Genomic DNA, 21,780 nt, shown 5'->3' on the forward strand with positions numbered 1-21,780 from the left:
GTAAGAACTGGGAAGATTCTGGATATATTTGAAAGAGAGAGCTGAGAATTATTCTTGGATTTATCTGAGGGAGGAAAGAGGAAAGGACTCAAGAGATGGAAACTTATGGATTCTGGGATCTGAGCAAGTAAGTAAACGCTTGGTGTCATTTATTGAGCTATGGGGGAAAAGTACAAAACACTTATTGGGGCAGAAGTGGGTTTAAGTGAAAAGATTTTGGGACATACCAATAATTTGTTTTAATATTAAGTGTGAGATGACTGCTGCTGCTGCTGCTGCTGCTGCTGCTAAGTTGCTTCAGTCGTGTCTGACTCTGTGCAACCCCATAGACAGCAGCCCACCAGGCTCCCCTGTCCCTGGGATTCTCCGGGCAAGAACACTGAAATGGGTTGCCATTTCCTTCTCCAATGCATGAAAGTGAAAACTGAAAGTGAAGTTGCTCAGTCGTGTCCGACTCTTCGTGAGACCATGGGCTGCAGCCTACCAGGCTCCTCTATCCATGGGATTTTCCAGGCAAGAGTACTGGAGTGGGGTGCCATTGCCTTCTCCGCGAGATGACTAGAAAGTATCTATCTGGATATATCAGGGGCTTTAGCATTATAAGGCCAAATCAGAATGATACTTCATCAGTTATCCCTCTCCACGGACACACCCGACTTGGATGGTGTCATCTCCCCACATATGATCCTGACTGTTCTGCCACCATTTATAGGACCAAAGTTGGCCACCACATCCAAACTGGGTCAGTCACACTGGTTCTCCTTAGAAGGTGGGACTGGGTTACAGGGGCTCGGTTAGTGACTTTGGTTATCTGAGCTGGGAGGTCGTGAAGACTGGCGTCATGAGAGGCACTGTGGTACCTGGTGTGGCCATGATAGGCTTGTGCATGCAAACAGGGGAGCAAAGAAAGTGACGGTGCAAAGAGACACAGGAAAGAAGGCACCTCTGGGACAGAAGGATGGGGGAAAAAACCTCCATTACTTGCTTTGTTCAACTGTGGTTACACAAACTCTTCAGGAACCCACGGGGGCTGCTACAGTTTATCGCAACGCCTGTACAACCTCACACCCTAGCCAGACCACACCTGCAGCCATAGCCACTGTGACAACAAACCAAACCATGGATTATCCCGAGTTGCCTCAAAAACATTTGCATTCTGTCTACTCTGTATTAAATAATACAGGAAACATACAATGTAGTTTAAGAAAGCATAGTTCTAACTATTAATAAAATATATATCTGTAAATTATTTTAAATATGTCATATATATCCATTTATGTACAAGTAGTTAGAATATATCATGACTGAGAACAATCCATTTTCCTTATAGGTGAAGTTCTATACTATATGAGTTTTTGGTCTTTTTTTCCTCAAAGGTTAAATATGATTTTGCCTTTCAAATGGCTTTATTATGGAGTGCTGTTCTTAATTTCTAGGTCTGACATTTTTGGTCAGTACCTCATGTAGGTTTATTTGAGACATTCATCTCCCAATCTTTTCCTATTTATATGATACAAATATATAATATTTATACACATATACATACATACTCATATAAAAGGTCTTTCAGACAAAATTTTTAACAATTCCATCCTGTATGAATAGGAATAGAGAACTACATCTTCTTTGTTTTCCACATTTAAGCAGATATTTTATTAACTAAAGGAACATTTCTGAAAAATGTTTAGGATACTACATAAAGAACTATCTTCTCCCTCATCTTTTACTTTTTTACTTATTTCCATTTTAAGAATAATTTTGAATAGATCTTATCATTGGAGAGTTGGCTCACTGCATTAATATTTTTATAACTGGATTTTTAATAAAAGGGCAATTCAAGAAAGATTGACTACCCCCACTCTGAAACATCAAGATGAATTGCCTGTCCCCTAGAAGGTTTGTTTTGCTATCACGTATTGCAGACCCTTACATAGCATCCTGCAAAGAGGGAGCCTTGGGGTATGTTAATTAACTTACCCTTAAAATGTCCTTTTGGGAAGATGCTGGCAGTCACTAAATCATGTGGTCTCAGGTCACATGAATGTGTGCAGAGATTATGGATTTGACAATAGGGAGCCATGGACCAAGACATTGATTTTAACATATAAACACTAAGATGGGCAAATACAATATACATTCAGGGCTGACTTGGTTCCCTGATTACCACCCGAGGGAAGGTCAGTGGATATTTACTGCACCCAAATGATTATGGTCTTATAATATATCAAAAACAATATTCATTTTAAAACATCTTACTAGAAGTTTCTGTTGATAGGCTATGATTTTCTTCCAGAATGCTGATTCAGGAACTTCTGGCTCTCCATATCTGTGTGTGTGGAGCTGCCTCAGTTTTTGTTTACCCTTGTCTTCTTTGGTTTTTTCTTCTTTTTCTCCGTCTTCTCCTCTATGAACGCAAATGAGGGAAATATAAACCATCCAGACACCAAAGAACTGAACAAGTTTTATGCCAAAATATATAAACATACAAGTATTTAAATCATAGTATCAGTTTTAATAACTGATACCGCTTCTACTTTTAGAATTAGGGGTAGAATTTCTGGCTTATCATAGCCTCCTATATATGGATAATTCTGTGAAGTTCAGCTCTATAGGACATCTTACAGGCTTTAATTTTCTTTGTGTCTCTACCCAGCATATTCCTTTCCAAGTGTACAATGAAATAGTTAACTGAAAAAGGAATAATGGAAACTTTCTTTTGGTTGTGACTTTCAACATACCTTATTTTTCAATTCAAACATTCAGTCTCTAACACTGACTAGCTATTAGGATTTAAAATCAGAGGCATATGCATTTGGTTGTTGACAGATATAGAGAATATCAATATGTTAATTCTGCAGACAATAATGGAATTGGGAGCACTGAAATTTGATACCTAAACCTCTCCAGGTACAAAATACCAAGCCTTCACGGAGATGTATTTATGTACATATGTAATCATATATATGTAAACCACATAATATAACTCATACTTAACTCATATGAGGCTTTTCCAACATTATTTTTAACATTTAAGAGTTGCCTCTGAAATGACTGTCAAACTCTGTTACACTTGTCTGTGTTTCACTGTTATAGTCCTTTACACGGCCATTTTTACAACTGATCCAACAGTGCAAGATCTGTGACAATGAATGGCTCTGACTGTGAAGAACAGACACCAGTGACCCTCATATGAGGCCTAATTCAAACGAACGAATGGTAAAAATACACCTTTGAGACAACAAAGGAAGCTTGAAGCTTAAATATTTAGCAGCTATTACTCCAGTCCTCTTGCCTGGAGAATCCCATGGACGGAGGAGCCTGGTGGGCTGCAGTCCGTTGGGTCGCCAAGAGTCAGACACGACTGAGCGACTTCACTTTCACTTTTCACTTTCACCCACTGGAGAAGGAAATGGCAACCCACTGCAGTGTTCTTGCCTGGAGAATCCCAGGGACAGGGGAGCCTGGTGGGCTGCCGTGTATGGGGTCGCACAGAGTCGGACACGACTGAAGCGACTTAGCAGCAGCAGCAGCAGACAGTATTTAAAAAATTGCAAATTTTGTTTAGTGTAAATAGTAGAATGATAAATATGGTTCTTTAAACAGTCTTTAGCAATTAGTAATGTATACAAGGTACTTACGGGTGAAATGATATGGTGACTAGTATTCTCTTTAAAACAACTTGTCCCACAGAAGGCCCCAAAATATGTGTGTGTGTGTGTGTGTGTATGTATGTGTGGTGGGGATGGTTGGCAGAAGAAAACCTACATGAAACAAGGTTAGCAAAATGATAATAATTATTAGAACTAAAGTGAAAGTGAAAGTCGCTCAGCTTTGTGATGCAATGGAATTATATAGCCCATGGAATTCTCCAGGCCAAAATACTGGAGTGGGTAGCCATTCTCTTTTCCAGAGGATCTTTGCAACCCAGCAATTAAACCAGCGTCTCCTACATTGCAGGCAGATTATTTACCAGCTGAGTTACCAGGGAAGCCCTTATTAATACTAGGTGATGGGTTTATGGGTGTACATTATAACCTTCTCTCTTTTGTATATGTTTGAAAATTTTACAGGCTTCAAGTATCTTTGTGTCTATATATTGCAAATTCCTTTCAAAGTGATAAAATATTTAACTGAAAAGAGAATAATAATGATGACTTCTTTTGGCTGTGATTTTTCAACATACCTTGTTTTTAAATTCTGATTTTAATGTTCAGTCCTTAACAATGACTAGCTGTTAGGGCTTAAAACGCTTCTAAATTTTCTCAAATATCTTGGAAATTTAAAAATTTGATTTTCCCTGCAAAAGTGTTAAATTACTCAAAAGGTTAACTCTAGTCATGTCAAGCATGCATGTGAAAAAGTTGAATAAAACTGTTTCCCCATGAAAATATTAGAAATAAGAATTATTTCTGAATTATTCACTTTAATATTATTTTAATTTTATTAACACAATTCTAAACCAACATTTGTCTAATCTAGGGGGAAAAAACAGACAATGAAAACAGGCCAAAGAAAATAACAGAACAGAGGAGAAAAATAAAGTGCCATGTGAGAATAGTGGCACTATATGCAGGTAAAAATTTGCTTTCCCCAATTTTAAAAAAATGCATATAAAACTGTGCAAACTTGGGGAATGACGTAGGTTTCCATTGTTAACAGGAAGCCAGTTCTATGGGAAATTACACATTTTCATTGTTTCATATCCAGCTCTTTCTGTCTTAGTAATGCATTTATAACTGTGCTCTCGATAGCACCAAGACTGTTGGTGAAAATGAAGCTTCCTGGGTCCCACACCAGCCCTGCTGACTCAGAACCTGTGTGGGGGCCCAGGAAACTGTGTCTTTAACAGACTTTCCAGGTGGTTGATGTTGGAGAAGGCAATGGCACCCCACTCCAGTCCTCTCGCCTGGAAAATCCCATGGATGGAGGAGCCAGGTGGGCTGCAGTCCATGGGGTCGCTAAGAGTCGGGCACGACTGAGCGACTTCGCTTTCACTTTTCCCTTTCATGCATTGGAGAAGGCAATGGCAACCCACTCCAGTGTTCTTGCCTGGAGAATCCCAGGGACGGGGGAGCCTGGCAGGCTGCCGTCTCTGGGGTCGCACAGAGTCGGACACGACTGAAGCGACGCAGCAGCAGGAGCAGCCAGGTGATTTTTCAGCAGGTGGCCCTGGGACAGTGTGTTGAGAACCACCACTCCCTAAGAGTCTATGCGATGGCCTGTCCCCTCCCTTCTTTACAAGGACAGAATAGATGCTCAATTAAAGGGAAAAAACAAAACTACAACAGTCATCTTGCAGAGAACATCACATGGAATTATAAAGTCGTTTCTGCTGAGAAACACACAAACAAAATCCTCATGGAACCAGAAAGAGATAGGAATACCCCCCCCACCCGCCCAGGTAGGTGTTTACACTGATCCCCACCCACTGAGGATGAGGCCTTCCACTGAGATGACAGGTGTCACCTTGCAACCTGAGATTCTCCCCACTGCATCCCCGAAGGGAGAGGATGAGTGAAAAACAGTGACACAAAGGAAAGGGCACAGAAATGACACATACTCAGCTTTCTCGGGTTCGGATTTGCTTTCTTCTTTTTCTTCCTTTTCTTCTTCTTTTGCCTTCTGTTCCTTGGATGAGTCCATGGGAAAAGAGAAGCGGGAAAACATGTCACCTTTGAATGAGTTCAGGAAGCTCTGTGACCCTGTGTCAAATTGTAACCTATAAATGATACCCTCCTGCCTCAGTCGAGGGGATAAAACTGCCACGTGAGCCCTTCCTTCTGCTGGTTCGTGCATTTTTCCTTCCCCACACTCACCTGCCAGGCCAGCAGGGAGCACCAACTTTCTAAGCTCCTTCCCACTTATTTCACAACCATCTTCTTTCCCTCATTCACCTACTCAAATCTTACTCATCCTCCAAACCAACGTACGTCCCACTTCTTCAGTCTCAACCAGCTACTCCAAGCCATACTGAGTTTTCCATTTTCTCACATAATCAACAGTCTGCGGCCTATGCTACTTACCACTTAATGATTTTCTAATTTTTTTCATGAGTGGTTTATCTTTCTAATAAACTCTTTAAGGCAACTTGAGAGCAATGATTACATCTTACATTTCTTTTAATTCTGTATGATACCCAGGGGGACTAGACACATGGCCAATCCTCATAAAATACTTGTGGATGGAATGATTATTGATCAACTGCCTAATGTCTTGAGAGTGAGTACCAGAGTTTGTACCTTCATAGTTTAATGAAATAATTTGTAAAGGACCTTCAAAAGGCTGGCTGGCTCTGCCTACTAAAAAACCATTACTCTGTGGCAAGGCAAGTCATCTACTGAACACCACTCTGGCACAAGCAAAACAGCTGATGTCAAATTCACTTATCATGCCCACCTGAAGTGCAGAGAGCTGCTGTGACTGGAGGTAAGTTACCTGGAACTTTTCTTGCACCTCTGGGATAGGGACGGGGTTGCTCATGAGGTCACTCAGGCCAGCATTGGGATTGTGAGGAATCAGTTTGTACTGCCCTCCTTCTCGCTTCAGGTCCAAGCCAAAGATATCAGAAAGCAGGTCACTCTCCTCTGTCAGTTCCTTCAAGTCGGTCAGATCTTCAGAGGGCAGGGCCCCTTCCAGGGTTTTCCTCTCCCCCTCCTCCCCGTCTCCTCGAACCTCATCTTGCGTGGGGTCTGGCATGTTGGCCAAGAGCTCCGCCACTTTGATCTTCTTTGCACCTTCGACCAGGCTTCCTCCCAGCAGGAGGCTGCCGATGATGCGAGAGAAGCCTCTGCAAACGCTGGCTACAAAGTGCAGGAGGCTCATCAAAATACTCCAGTAGGATGTAAAGAAGGCTGTGATCATGTCCTTCACTGTCATCTTCTTCACCTTCTTCACCTGCTTCTTCAAGCTTTTCAGGCTGAGCATCCGCATAAGGGTCAAGAGATTGTACCTGAGGGCAAACAGGGCAGACTTGACCGTCATGACGGAAAAGAAACCCATCCTCGGACCCTGCTCCTCCGGCTTCTCCTTCTCACTCTCCTCTTTATTCGCTGACCTCTCATTCAGATCTGACTCTGATATCTGAGCGGCCAGCTGCATCTCAAAGATGGTATCCTCGCAGAAATTCACGAAGAGCTCCATCTTCTCTTTCTCTCCCCCTTCATTGACCACGTCAAATATAAATTGCCTTTTGGATTCCTTGACCTGGGGCTTCTCCCACTGGGTTCGGCTGGACTCACTGATTTCAAAATACACCCTCTCGATGCGCTTGGCACTGCCCATGATCTCGATCCGGCCCAGGAAGGGCTGGAAGTAATTGAGCACACTCTCAGCCAATTCCAGAAAAGTCTGCAGCCGGGTGTCATTGGGCATGTGTTCGGAGAGGTTTGTCAGGAGCACTGCCACATTGAAGCCAATGTCCTTGGCAGGCTCGTGGAACCGTTTGACAAATTCTTCATAGTCCAGGGTCTCATTTTCATCTGTCTCTGCACAGGACAGAAGGAACTCAGTCTCGGACTGCGTGTAGTGCTTATGGCTCTCCATGGCTTTGTGAAAGTCCCTCTTGGAAATAACTCCCTTACCATCGGGGTCATACTCTTTGAAAGTATCAGAAGACGTCAAGTCCTTGAGCTTTAAGAACATGTCAAAAAACTTGAGAATCATCTCCACGTTGTTGGAAGATTCCACGAGCATATCAACCATCTGTTTGCCAATGGTGCCGTTAACAACATTGCCTGGGGATAAAGAATTGCATTGGCTCAAAATGAACATTCCCAATAAAACCAGTGTCGATGGCAGACAGAAGCCAACGTACGTTGAGTGTGTGTGTTTAGTTGTTGTACCCTGGTCCAACTGTGTAAGTTTCTGCTAACTTGTGCAGGTAAATAGTAAACATCTTAAAATGTCTTTTAAAAAAAGTGTCTATAGAGAAAATAACAATATAAATCTTATATGACATCTGAATCAAAGATAGCTCTTTTCTAATGTGTGAAGAAAAAGATGGATAATTACTTGTAAACTCTAATTTTAGAAAGTGATTACATGAACACATGCAAAAGCATATTTACAAAGTAATTGTACTAATGCATGTAAAACAATATATGATGAAAGGCTGACATTTTTTCCCTTCAATTGATCCTAGAAGCAACATGCTTTAGGATTTTTTTAAAAAAGAAAAAAGGCAGACATTTATATTATCCTAAAGCCTGAAACAGAAATCCAGTCTCATATCAATAATAAAAATGAGTGTATGCATAGCCCTTTGGGAATGAAAAATCACTGCTCACAGACATTACACCTAATTTCATGTTCATACTTGAAAATACCTGTGAGGCAGGTACTTTTTATTATTAATTATGATTTTACTATTGAGGAAACTGTGTTTAGCAAGGTTAAATTAAAGTGCACGCTGTAACATGATTATTGAAAGCTAGGGCCAGGACTTCAAACGGAACCACTGAGGGCAAATTAGATACTCTTTCTGATGTAAAATGTAAAAGACCTCCTTACATTTCTTCATGGTTCAGAATGTTTATAGCTAGAAAATGGCATATTATGAATAAGCCTGAGAAAATGAGATATGACCTTAAATTATAGAGTCATCATTCCTTGAACAGAATGTGCTATGTAACATAAAGACAGGCATGAGAAGAAAGATACATGATGATGGGTTTCTGGAGTTCATCTGCGAGGCAGTAAACATCAGAGTTAAGAGCATGGGCCCAAGGGCTTTCCTGGCGGTCCAGTGGTTAAGATTCTGCCTGCTAATGAAGGGAACACGGGTTTGATCCCTGGCCCAGGAAGATCCCGCCCGCCTCGGGGCAGCTAAGCCCATAGGTCACAGCTACTGAAGTGGTACAGCTAGAGCCCATGCTCAGCAATGAGAGAAGCCCCCACAGGGAGAAGCCTGAGCACTTCAACTCGAGAGTCGCCCCCACGCACCCCAATTAGAGAAAGCTCACACACAGCAATGAAGACCTAGCACAGCCAAACAAACAAACAAACAAGGCATGGCTCAGGAGCCCTGCTGTTGGGGTTTGAATCCAGATCCCACCATCTGCTGCCACAGCAACCTGGGCAGATTTCTTAGCCTCTCTGCACTATTTGCCAAAGAGTGATAATGATACTATCCAATTCACAAACCTGGTATTCAGATGAAAAAGTACTTAAACGAGGTTAATTTTAACTCTTTATTCCTTCAGTTATTATGTCTGTGTTGCTACTATTTAGACTAAAACTTGAATTGAGGTCCTGGGAAAAGGATTTGTGCTTGGAGGATATAGAGTGGCTGCCAACTAAGGGTTTCAAGCAAACACTGCATCTTTAAAGTCCTAGGGCAAGGTGTGTCTACTACCTTAATTAGTTAACGCAGGGCAGACTAAGTAAGAGAGAGAAAATAGGAAGGACTTAAGAAAAAAAGCATAGGGAACAAAATAGCAAACATTCAGTAGTGGCCTTGGTCTCATTCACATGATTTCACAGAAGGCTCGCAGAAGCTGTTCTGAGCTCCGTCTCATAGAGGAGGGAAGTGAGAAACGGAGACGTTACTCACGGCAGGGTCACGCTGCCTGGGTCAGAAAGGGAGATGTGGGTGCTGGTGGTGGATCTCAGAACCCCATCTCTTACCCACTATATTTACTGCCTGAGATAGAAAGAAAACACAGTTGCAAAGGAAAATAAGGTGGAAAGAGAGAGAATGAAAACCCAAGAAAGAGACATGTAGAGGGGAGAACTTAGGCTGCCACCAGCCTTGGTGGGTGGGGTGCTCTCTACTGCCTTCTCCACCTGCAGAAATGTAAGGACCCACAGGAGCTATAAGGCAGTCAGCTGAAAGCAGCAATTTATGCATTTGGAGTGTCCCCAAACATCTGTAATCCCTACTGCTTACAAACAAACAAAATGACAACAAACAAACCCTCTTTAAGGTACTCTCTGAAGATCATACCCTTTAAGATATCACTGTGAAATGAAAAATACCACTATAAAATGAAGTACTACTGGTTTCATTCCATAGCTTTGTGACCTGAGATTGGCAGGATTTCTTTTTTTAAAATTAAAAAACAAAACAACAACAACAAAAAAACTAACTTGGCAAAACCAATACAGTATTGTAAAGTAAAATAAAGTAAAAATAAAAATTAAAAAAAATCCTAAAAAAAAAAAGAAAAGAGTCAAGCCAGCAATAAGCCTGAGGTATTCAGCACTGATATTTTATCCTTTGCAGCAGGCTGACTCCCAGAGCAAGCATATATGGAATCCTTCAAAGAATAAAGGGGATTTGAAGATATAAATCAAAACTACCTTCCAACATGGACAGCAACATGACCACCATGTCCTTCTGAAGATCCATCAATTCTTTTAGTAGCTCAATTTGACTGGAGTCCTGAAAGTATTAACACAGTGCATTTGAGATAACATGAGAAAATTATGCAGCAAGAATGTCATACTTATTCTCACAAAAAGAATACCTTTTTACCAACAGCAGACCTTACAGCATTATACAGCTAAAAAGAAGCCAAATAAAAATCTGCAGCTTATTAAAAATACACACTTCAGAATGAAAGAGTATTTACTATTGATTCCAACTCATATTTTTTAAAGTATTCGTAAGGACAATGAATAAATCTAACAAGAGTATGGAAGAGCTAAAGCAATGGTGGAGACCCTCGGGTCAGGTAGGCAAGACTCAGGTACTTTTGAACACCGGGCGTCTTTCTTCTCCTTGAAAACACTAGACTTGTCTTTTCTTCTTTCTAACTTACTACACTGAGATGCTATACACGTTGTAAAAATTAACTTATTCTGGAAAACACAGGCATAACAGTGATATGAGATAAACTTACCCTACATAAATCTGGCCAAAAAATGTACACACAGTATCCTATTTACCAACTTGATTAAGCTCTTGGATATTTCTCTGTTTAAAATTTTCTGTGTTTTTTTGTCTTTGATTTATCACCATGAAAAAAAATTTTATATAGATATGTTGTGTACAAACATCACTATGCTTAGATTCAGTGCCTGAAAACATGGAATATTGATATCTACATTATAACTCCATGCATCATCAGAGTTTTTTATTTTACAACTATACTTTTCAAAAAAATACATATATACATACATATATATATATATATATATACACCCACAAGGTATTGTTTTATTCACATGAATTTTTCTACACAGGAAGCCAAATTTCAACACTGTATGAAGGATGTGATTTATTTCTTTCTAAATAGTTGGTACCTCAACTAGGTCTACAAACTATGAACAGCTGCTAGGTAGCACTGCTAGATGTTAACAAAATGATGGAAATACATCCAAATAAGAACTCTCTTGTGATAAATTTGGTTCATGTTGATTTTCTTTACTTACTAAAATGTCACTAGCAATTAGATGAAAGCAATCATTGTATTTCCTTATTTGGTAGAAGTTACCAATAACTAGATACTGACAAAGACTCTCTCCTTGACCAATCCTCTGGGCCCTCTTCCCGAGTAGGCTTTAATCTTGGTTTATAAAGCCTTGAACAACTGGGAGATGGGATTAGCAGATGCAAACTATAGGTTGGATAAACAAGATTCTACTGTGTAGAACAGCAAACTATATTCAATATCCTGTGATAAAGCATAATGAAAAAGAATATTAAAAAAGAATGTTCATATGTATATAACTGAGCCATTTCACTGTATAGCAGAGATTGATACAACACTGAAAATCAGTTATTTGTTGTTGTTCAATTGCTACATTGTGTCCAACTCTTTGTGACCCCATGGACTGTAGCGTGCCAGATTCCCTTATTCTTCACTGTCTCCAGGAGTTTGTTCAAATTCAAGTCCACTGAGTCAGTGATGCTATCTAACTGTCTCATCAGCAAATCAACTACACTTCAGTTGAAAAAAAAAAAAAAAGACTAGAACAAAACACGACCATTGTTTCTAACAGCTCAAAGCTACTTCACTGGGAAGACCCCAAGCCCTCTTAGGGTGCTTGCCTGAGAAAACTCAAGGCTGCCAAAAAAAATTATTATTTGTTCCAGCCAACACCTGAGGATGCTAGAATCTGTCTCCCAGGCTCTGCAGGAGGTAGAATCCTAATGTCAATACTTGTCAGCTAGCAGACACAGCTGGCCCATCATGTTTACACTGACCGACCTTTTATAATTTTTCTCTTCCCTGAGCCCTGATCATCCCCTCCTCCTCCCATCATCTCTGTACAAGTCCAAGTTGAGTTCAGCTCACACTAGATTTTTCTTCCTACAGTGACAGTTATCACTGATTAAATCTGTTCTTGCCACTTTAACCTGCGCCTGGCTCTATCTGACAATATTTTCCAGCTTGGAGGGCAGGGTAGAGGTCTGAGTTTCCTCACTTTGCTGGAGGCAAGGAGACTCAAGGAAGAGATGGACGCATGAATGAAATTGTGGGGGCTGGACTGGTGGTCCTTTGCCTTTCAGTCTAGCATTTTCTCCTCTCTTGACACCTGACAGATATCCACACTCAACAGATATGTGAGATCTCAAGACATCCCAGTAAACTTCCCTACATCAAAGGGACATATTTATTCAAGATTTATATTCAGAGTTTTTCTATTCATGTATCTCTGACTCCACAAGCAATACAGGGGTGAGAAAACAGCATGCTCATGTTTCCAGGATGTGCTGCCAGATTAACATTAAGCATGGTGAAAAATCTGTTTCTTCGTCATTTGCCTAACTGTACTGCTATTTTTTCCTCTTTGACTTTCATGAAGTTAAATGTCCGGTTAATTGGTGAATGTCATCTTTTAAGAACAACTGCTTGTTTATGACTCTGTAAGAAAACTATCTCTCCTTAACGAGGGATTTGGAGCATATTACAAATCCTCTTCCAATTATATGTATGGATGAGAAAAATTCCAGCAAGTAATCATTGAGATGTGGGTCTATGAAGGACTGTAAAACGTACAGTGTTTGGCAACTATACTGTTTTATTTCTCCATTATAGTCAATTCCTTGATCTTTTATTATCAAATGTGAAGAATGGCTCCCACCTATTGTCAGTTTGCATAAAATTCTTTTATTAAAAAAAAGGATTTTTAAAAAAAAATGTCAGGTAAAAGATGTATAAAGAAGTCATCTAAGAAAAATAATATTCTGACAGGGGAAAGTGTGTTTAATTTGCCAATGATCACAGTGTACAGTGTCTCACCTAGGCTGACAGAGGACAGTGACTTTACCTGAGACAGCTTCATCTGCATGTGGGCAAATACATGCAGAAAACCCACCACAGCATCCCAGAGCCTGCTGTGAGCCAAACTCTGCTGGTTGCCGGTGCAAGGACCCTGGGCCAGAAACAGACAGACAACAGTCATTCCTGATACATTAACTGCCAAATTAAACCTAACAATAATAGATTTTACTTCAGCAACAAGTGACTGGAAGAGAGGACTGCATTGAAGATACCGACAAGATGTCAAAATGGAAGCTTCACTTAAGGACCTAGAGCTGAGGATAACAGATATAACCGATCAGGATCCTATGCTGCTCCTGCTGCTGCTAAGTCACTTCAGTCGTGTCCAATTGACTCTGTGCAGCCCCACGGATAGCAGCCCACCAGGCTCCCCCGTCTCTGGGATTCTCCAGGCAAGAACACCGGAGTGGGTTGCCATTTCCTTCTCCAATCCATGAAAGTGAAAAGTGAAAGTGAAGTCGCTCAGTTGTGTCGGACTCTTAGCGACCCCATGGACTACAGCCTTCCAGGCTCCTCTGCCCATGGGATTTTCCAGGCAAGAGTACTGGAGTAGGTTGCCATTGCCTTCTCCAAGGACCCTATGAGGCCCTCCCAAAACAGATCTCCACTTATGTCCTCGGCCTTCCTTTTGTCTGTAGAAAAACTTAAGTCAAAGAATAAATTTAATCAAACAAGGGGAAAAATGCAGAAAGAAAGGAAAACAGGCAAGACAAAATAATAATACTTTAGGGAGAAGGCAATGGCACCCCACTCCAGTACTCTTGCCTGGAAAATCCCATGGATGGAGGAGCCTGGTAGGCTGCGGTCCATGGGGTCGCTAGGAATTGGACACGACTGAGTGACTTCACTTTCACTTTTCACTCTCATGCATTGGAGGAGGAAATGGCAACCCACTCCAATATTCTTGCCTGGAGAATCCCAGGGACTGGGGAGCCTGGTGGGCTGCCGTCTATGGGGTTGCACAGAGTCAGACATGACTGAAGCGACTTAGCAGCAGCAGCAGCAGCCATTAAACAAAGTCAAAGACCTTTAGTTCCTTCTCAAGGACAACAGATAATATTCTGAGCCATGTCCTCTGAGCTCTTTGGCAGAGACTGAAACCCCTACCAGGTGGGTGAAGTTAACTGTATACTGCCCACCAACATATGGACCCAGACAGGTTGATAATGTTGACTCCCAATGACCTCACCACTAGCCAATCAGAAGAATGTCCATGAGCTGATCACACACCCCACAAGCCCCCTCTTACAACCTGTCCATGAGTTGATCACACACCCCTCAAGCCCCTCTCTTGACCTGTCCATGAGCTGATCACACACCCTACAAGACCCCTCTCTCATCCTGTCTTTCTAAACCTTTGCCAGAAAGCCTTCAGGGACTTCAGGCCTTTTAAGTTCTAGCTGTCGTGGACTCCTTATTTGATGCCTATAATAAATGTTGCACTCTCCTTCACCAGCACCAGGTGTCAGCAGATTGGCTTTACTGCACATGGACAACTAGACCCTAATTTGGTTCAGTAATTTACTTCAGTGCCAAGTATCTTCATATTCCAAAATAAGGTGCTAGATTCAGTACCTGCAAAAGGAAACTAAGTAGACCTTTCTAGCCTTAAGACATACAGGTGTTGAAGTTGAAAAGGGACAGACTTTGCAAAGTGCTCTCCAACCTCCACCCCTGCAGCAGGGTGAGGACAGGGCTACCCTTGCCTTCCTTTACACCAAGAGAGAGAGGAGGCCTCAAGAGAGCCATCAGGAGTGCTTGACTTCTGTCTTCTGAAGTTGGGCAGCAATATGATTTTATAATCACATAGGTTACGGGGTCCCCAGAGAAAGAGAACCAGGAATATCTTTTTTGACATAAGAGAAGCCATTTTGGCCTGAGCCATTTTTGTGATCTCAGCCTGGTCACAATGCTTGCCCTTGGATAGATCTCAGTAATCAATGATCTTAGGGAAACAAAGGAACACAGTAATAGAGAAAGGGCAGTCAAATAACGATGCAGTGAAAACAGAGTTTCAGTTCCTCCTCAAAGGAGGTACATAATCTGATATAGTCCTTGAGTTTTGCTGGTGGGAGCTAAGGTCCTCACCCAGGTGGGGGATAGAATGATGAAATCCCTCCTGACTTCAGTCAACTAAAGCTTGGACTCTGTCAACCTCTGTCTGAATTCTTCACTGCTGAAGCCTCTTCATGAATATGCATATACCCTGAGCTTAAAACTTTCCCAATTTTGCTGTTTGGAGAGACACTGCTTTGGGAAAGAACCCTAGTGTTCTCCTTACTTGCTGCAAGTAATAAATCCTTCCTTCCCCCAGTCTTTGGTTGTATCTATTGGCTCAACATCCATCAAGAGAAGAACCTAGTTTTTGGGTAACAGCTTGCTATTAGAAAGTGTAAAAGATGGAATGTAACAAAAAATTGATTTCTTAAGTGGGAGCTATTCTGTCCAAAAGGACTTTGAAATATTGCCAAGCAAACTGTCTGAAAGGGTAATGTGATTTTCAGAGGTGGATGGAGGCCACCAGATGAATAGAGATTGTGGAATAATTTGAAACTGGAAGGGAAAAGACACCTTTCCAGGCACTGGAAGCAGTAGGAGAGTCAAGCCCCCTCAACAGAGGAAGAATATAATATGCCAACCAGGTGGCCAGGCCACAGTGCAGTCCTGAATTCCACATGCCTGGAAGAAAACCTCCCTCCCCTTACTCTTCCTCTTCACAGTTCCAACCCTGAGAAGGCCTAGGCTGGCTCACAGCGGGAGGAGGAAGAACAGACGCCCCTTGGAGAGAAGGCAGAGAAGCCAGAGCCTACTTCTTGCCCGCCACCCTCAGCCCACAAGGCCTTTCCACCATAAAATCAGGCATGAGGGGAAGTGTTTCTTTGAGGGGGAGTTTTAAATTGGGTAAGAGTTAAGTGATGGTGTCACCATACAATGACTGAAGTGAGACAACTCTTGTGACAAAGTGACAAGGAATTTTATTTATCTGAGAGTGGCTGGCGCACAAGATCCATTCAAAGAGGGGTAAAGAAATGGGTTACAGAGCAAGTTTGAAGAGACGGTGGGGAGAAGGAATCACTTAACTTAGAGGTTAACACATTCAGTGTGCCTGGCCAAACTGATTTTACAGTGTACATCAATCCTGTCTGGCTTCTGGGTCAAAGCAACAGATTCTCAGGATTTCACTGTGGTCCATTGTTGGCAATGTGCCCTGTGCGCTTGCTGTGGAGAAGAAGCCAATTCTGACTCCATGCTGGAACTGTTTCTTTGACTTGCTTTTTGTTGCTTTTGTTATTACTATCGTGCATAATGGCCTGCCTAAAAGGACCCTGACCCTCTGCCTGACTGTAAAGTAAAATGCCTTTGTTCAACTCAAAAAGAGATAGTTTGACACTGACTACCTCTGAATGGAAGAGACTAGCACATCCCTTTCAAAGGCCGAACCTTCCTGGAGATGTTTCCCAAGACTGAAGACCCTTTTATTTTACTTCCTCACTGCCTTTCCCTCTCTATTCTGCCTTTTGACTTTAGTTCCTCATTGCATCTTTCTCTCTCTATGATTCTATAAAAGAACCTGTCATCCTGACCACAATAAGATGGTTACTTTGAGAAATTAGTCTGACATCTTCTCAGTCAGCTGCCTTTCCTGAAGGAGGAAACAGAACAGGCTGTATCTTGAAAGCAGGACTCCATCTTGGGCTGGACTGTGGACTTTGAGCTATATGCCCAGTATCTATGAAAACAACATACCAATGGAAAACCAGACCCCTCATTTATTCAGTGCCTGTAACATAAAATCCTTGCTACTATTATACAGAGAATGGATCAACAAGGTCCTACTATATATAGCACAGGGCACTATATTCAATATACTGTGTTAAATCATAATGGAAAAGAGTAAATACATAATATGAAAGAGCATATATATATATATGCATGTACATATATACCTGTATGTAAATATATAGATATACACATATACATAAATACATATGTACATATATACATATGCACATATGTACATATATACATATGTACACATATACATACATATGTGTGTGTACACATGTACATATATGAAGTGAAGTGAAGTCAAGTCACTCAGTCATGTCCAACTCTTTGCGACCCCGAGGACTATAACCTACCAGGCTCCTCTGTCCATGGGATTCTTCAGGCAAGAATACTGGAATGGGCTGCCATTTCCTTCTCCAGGGGATCTTCCCAATTGAGGGATTGAACCTGGGTCTCCCACCTTGCAGGCAAACGCTTTAACCTCTGAGCCACTAGGGAAGCCCCATGTGTGTGTGTGTATATATATATATATATAAAATGCTGAAGAAGCTGAAGTTAAAGTTGAATGGTTCTATGGAGACCTACAAAAGCTTCTAGAAGTAACACCCAAAAACGATGTCCTTTTCATTATAGGGGACTGGAATGAAAAAGTAGGAACTCAATAAGTACCTGGAGTGAGTGAGTGAAGTTGCTCAGTCGTGTCGTGTCTGATTCTTTGCGACCCCATGGACTGTAGCCTACCAGGTTCCTCTGTCCATGGGATTTTCCAGGCAATAGTCCTGGAGTGGATTGCCATTTCCTTAGTACAGAATGAAGTAGGGCAAAACATAACAGAGTTTTGCCAAGAGAACACACTGGTCATAGCAAATACCCTCTTCTAACAACACAAGAGAAGACTCTACACATGGACATCGACAGATGGTCAATACCAAAGTCAGACTGATCTTATTCTTCACAGCCAAAGATGGAGAAGCTATATACAGTCAGCAAAAACCAGACTGGGAGCTGACTGTGGTTCAGATCATGAACTCCTTATTGCCAAATTCAGATTTGAATTGAAGAAAGTAGGGAAAACCACTAGACCATTCAGGTATGACCTAAATCAAATCCCTTATGATTATACATTGGATGTGACAAATAGATTCAAGGGAGTAGATCTGATAGACAGAGTGCCTGAAAAATTATGGATGGAGTTTCGTGACATTGTACCAGGAGGCAGGGATCAAAACCATACCCAAGAAAAAGAAATGTAAAAAGGCAAAATGGTTGTTGACAAGGCCTAACAAATAGCTGAGAAAAGAAGAGAAGCTAAAGGCAAAGGAAAAAAAGAAAGACATACCCATTTGAATTCAGAGTTCCAAAGAATAGCAAGGAGAGATAAGAAAGCCTTCCTCAGTGATCAGTGCAAAGAAATAGAGGAAAAAAATAGAATGGGAAGACTAGAGATCTCTTCAAGAAAATTAGACATACCAAGGGAAGATTTCATGCAAAGATCGGCACAATAAATTACAGAAATGGTATGGACCTAACAGAAACAGAAAATATTAAGAATGGGGGCAAGAATACACAGAACTATACAAAAAAAGATCTTCATGACCCAGATTATCATGATGGTGTGATCACTCACCTAGAGCCAGACATCCTGGAACGTGAAGTCAAGTGGGCCTTAGGAAGCATCACTACAGACAAAGCTAGTGGAGGTGATGGAATTCTAGCTGAGCTAAATCCTAAAATATGATGCTGTGAAAGTGCTGCACTCAACATGTCAGCAAATTTGGAAAACTCAGCAGTGACTGCAGGACTGGAAAAGGCCAGTTTTCATTTGAATCTCAAAGAAAGGCAATGCCAAAGAATGTTCAATTGCCCTCATCTCACACGCTAGCAAAGCAGCCAGGCTTCAACAGTATGTAAACTGTGAATTTCCAGATGGTCACACTGGATTCCGAAAAGGGAGAGGAACCAAAGATCAAATTGTCAATATCTGTTGGATCATCGAAAAAGCAAAAGAGTTCCAGAAAAACATCTATTTCTGCTTTATTGACTATGTCAAAGCCTTTGACTATGTGGATCACAATAAACTGTGGGAAATTCTGAAAGAGATGGGAATAACAGACCACCTGACCTGCCTCTTGAGAAACCTGTATGCAGGTCAGGAAGCAACAGTTAGAGCTGGACATGGAACAACAGACTTGTTCCAAATTGGGAAAGGAGTATGTTACCCTGCTTATTTAACTTATATGCAGAGTCCATCATGAGAAACGCTGGGCTGGAGGAACAACAAGCTGGAATCAAGATTGCCAGGAGAAATATCAATAACCTCAGATATGCAGATGACACCACCCTTATGGCAGAAAGTGAAGAGGAACTAAAAAGCCTCCTGATGAAAGTGAAAGTGGAGAGTGAAAAAGTTGGCTTAAAGCTCAACATTCAGAAAACGAAGATCATGGCATCTGGTCCCATCACTTCATGGGAAATAGATGGGGAAACAGTGAAACCAGAGTCAGACTTTACCTTTTTGGGCTCCAAAATCACTGCAGATGGTGATTGCAGCCATGAAATTAAGAGACGCTTACTCCTTGGAAGGAAAGTTATGACCAACCTAGATAGCATATTCAAAAGCAGAGACATTACTTTGCCAACAAAGGTGCATCTAGTCAAGGCTATGGTGCTCAAAAGGCATTTATGTTTTAGTTCTTTTAAGAAGCCATTTGCTGTTTCTATAAAATTCACTTGCTTGTGAATGTCAATCAGTAAGATCAATCAATCTTATTATTTAATCAGGACAGTTCACACCAAATGTGGTATTGCTCTCTTTCTAGACACTGATGAGAATATTAAGGCAATAGTGGAAGCCAAGGAGATAAGGAAATAGGAACATGAATGGTCTGGACTGGATTTAAACTTCACTTGTGTTTGAATAAAGAAAAGTTATAAGAATTATCAAGTGTGGCTTTCCCATTTTGAAATGCTAAAACAAGAATCCTCTTCCCTGCCCAAGGAGAAAAGAGAAAAAGTGAGATCCTTCCAAGGTATAAATACAGAGGAGAGAGTGAACCTAGGGGAGGTAAGGAGTAGCCATACTTCCATCTTTCCTCTGCCCCACTCAGCCCTGGTGGCTTCACTTGGCCATGAAGAGTTCTCTCATTCAGTCATTCTACAGATACCTGCAAGTATGCCAGGCTTTGGAGACATAATCTGTTATTTTTACTTAACCCTTTCCCCCTTAAGACTATGTTTTATCTGACAAAACAAACTGTAAGTTTCTTCCTCCTATTTTACTTTTGTACATAACACTTCAATCACAGTGATGGAGTCAGAGTAATATTAGCCATGGACACAAGTCTTCTAGAAAATGGCAAAGTCTTGCTTGCCGAAGAAAGAAGCATTTTATAAACTCTTTTAAGAATCTGCAGGTCAAAACTAGAAGTCTACCCCAAGAAGAATATAAAGCAAATCAATGTAAAAAATGTATATTATTCATGGGACTTGAAAACTTTACCTATATTATAATTATCACATTGCATTACTATATAATATATTCAGATATACACACATATATGTACACACACACATACTGCATGGACAAAGAAAGCAGCCTGCCATTTAATTAAACAAAAGGATGCTGTCGTCATCAAGCCGGCAACCATTGCAGCCACCCAAACGGTGTACCTGAGGGGATTCAGGATGGAGATCAGCAGGATCCAGGCCCTGAGAGTTAAGGTGCGTATCAAAGGGATGATTTCAGGGAGACCAGACTCATGCATCTTCCCATACATAGAAAAGCACAAAATTCACTAACTTCAGATTTTAATGGTTTTCTTTAATTGTAATCTTTTGATGTTCTGACTACTTTATTTATTTATTGCAAAAAACTACATATCCTGGCTCCTCCCTTACCTTTTAGAACAGTTGCCCAGAACTGAGACGCTGCTCCTGGGTTTAAGTCCTAAGTAAGTCCACCAAATAAAACACAACTTCCAACTTTTAGATTGTGCAATATTTTTTTTTCAGTTGACAACACACACACACACATTAAAGTGAAGTTTTTAAATGCTTTTTTTTCCTTTTTATAAGGTTTCTAAAAAACTCCTCATTTTCACAAGAATACTATAAGTGGTTTAAAGTTCTGCCCTTTCTCCTTCACTTCTCTCTCCTTCTTCGTTAGTATTTATTGAGTGCTTATTATATACACTAGGTATTGGAGAAACGATGCATTCAACCTCATGGTTCATGCCTTGGTATCTTATGATATCTCAATCCTCCCAGTGGTAAAGCAAGTTCATTCCATATAACTTCACATCTCATTTTAAATGACCCATTGGCTAAGATTCTACAGAAGGGGTCATTAGGAAATGTGGACGAGAGCAGGAAAATAGGCATGCTGCATTTTTCCAAGGAATTTCATGCTAACCAGTTGACTCTTTTCTCGTTCTTTTTCAAATAACAGAAATGTTTAGAAGTTTACCTGAATGTACTCTGTAAGAGTGTTAAAGACTTGTTTTGCCACTTGAATAGCTTTGGAGAAATTCCTTTGTCCTTGTTCATCAATGACATCTTTCCCAGAGTAATACCAATAGAAATCACTAATTGATTCCTGAAAAAGAGATGATAGGATTTAGGATTAAGGCACATTCAGAAACTATCAAAGACCTGTCCAGTTTTGGACTCTTTAAAGGAAATCATTTTAAATAACAGATTGGAAGCAAACAAAAATATCTGTGAAATAAACACTATTCTCAATGATTTTCCTAAGCATAAAATA

General features: G+C 40.9%; 1 protein-coding gene across 1 annotated transcript in view; it reads right to left on the reverse strand.

The window, feature by feature from the left end:
- Nucleotides 1-21,780, reverse strand: part of LOC120860476 (ryanodine receptor 2-like) — an 804,098-nt gene that overhangs the window by 53,496 nt on the left and 728,822 nt on the right. Inside the window, exons 88-93 of the mRNA XM_040236295.1 lie at nucleotides 21,484-21,612; nucleotides 13,216-13,320; nucleotides 10,300-10,381; nucleotides 6,436-7,733; nucleotides 5,561-5,628; nucleotides 2,257-2,404 (exon numbers count right to left, since the gene is read on the reverse strand). Of these exons, the coding sequence (XP_040092229.1) occupies nucleotides 2,257-2,404; nucleotides 5,561-5,628; nucleotides 6,436-7,733; nucleotides 10,300-10,381; nucleotides 13,216-13,320; nucleotides 21,484-21,612 (1,830 nt within the window). The remainder of the gene's footprint in view (nucleotides 1-2,256; nucleotides 2,405-5,560; nucleotides 5,629-6,435; nucleotides 7,734-10,299; nucleotides 10,382-13,215; nucleotides 13,321-21,483; nucleotides 21,613-21,780) is intronic.

This window comes from Oryx dammah, unplaced genomic scaffold (assembly GCF_014754425.2).
Source record: "Oryx dammah isolate SB20612 unplaced genomic scaffold, SCBI_Odam_1.1 HiC_scaffold_11077, whole genome shotgun sequence".
Taxonomy (NCBI): domain Eukaryota; kingdom Metazoa; phylum Chordata; class Mammalia; order Artiodactyla; family Bovidae; genus Oryx; species Oryx dammah.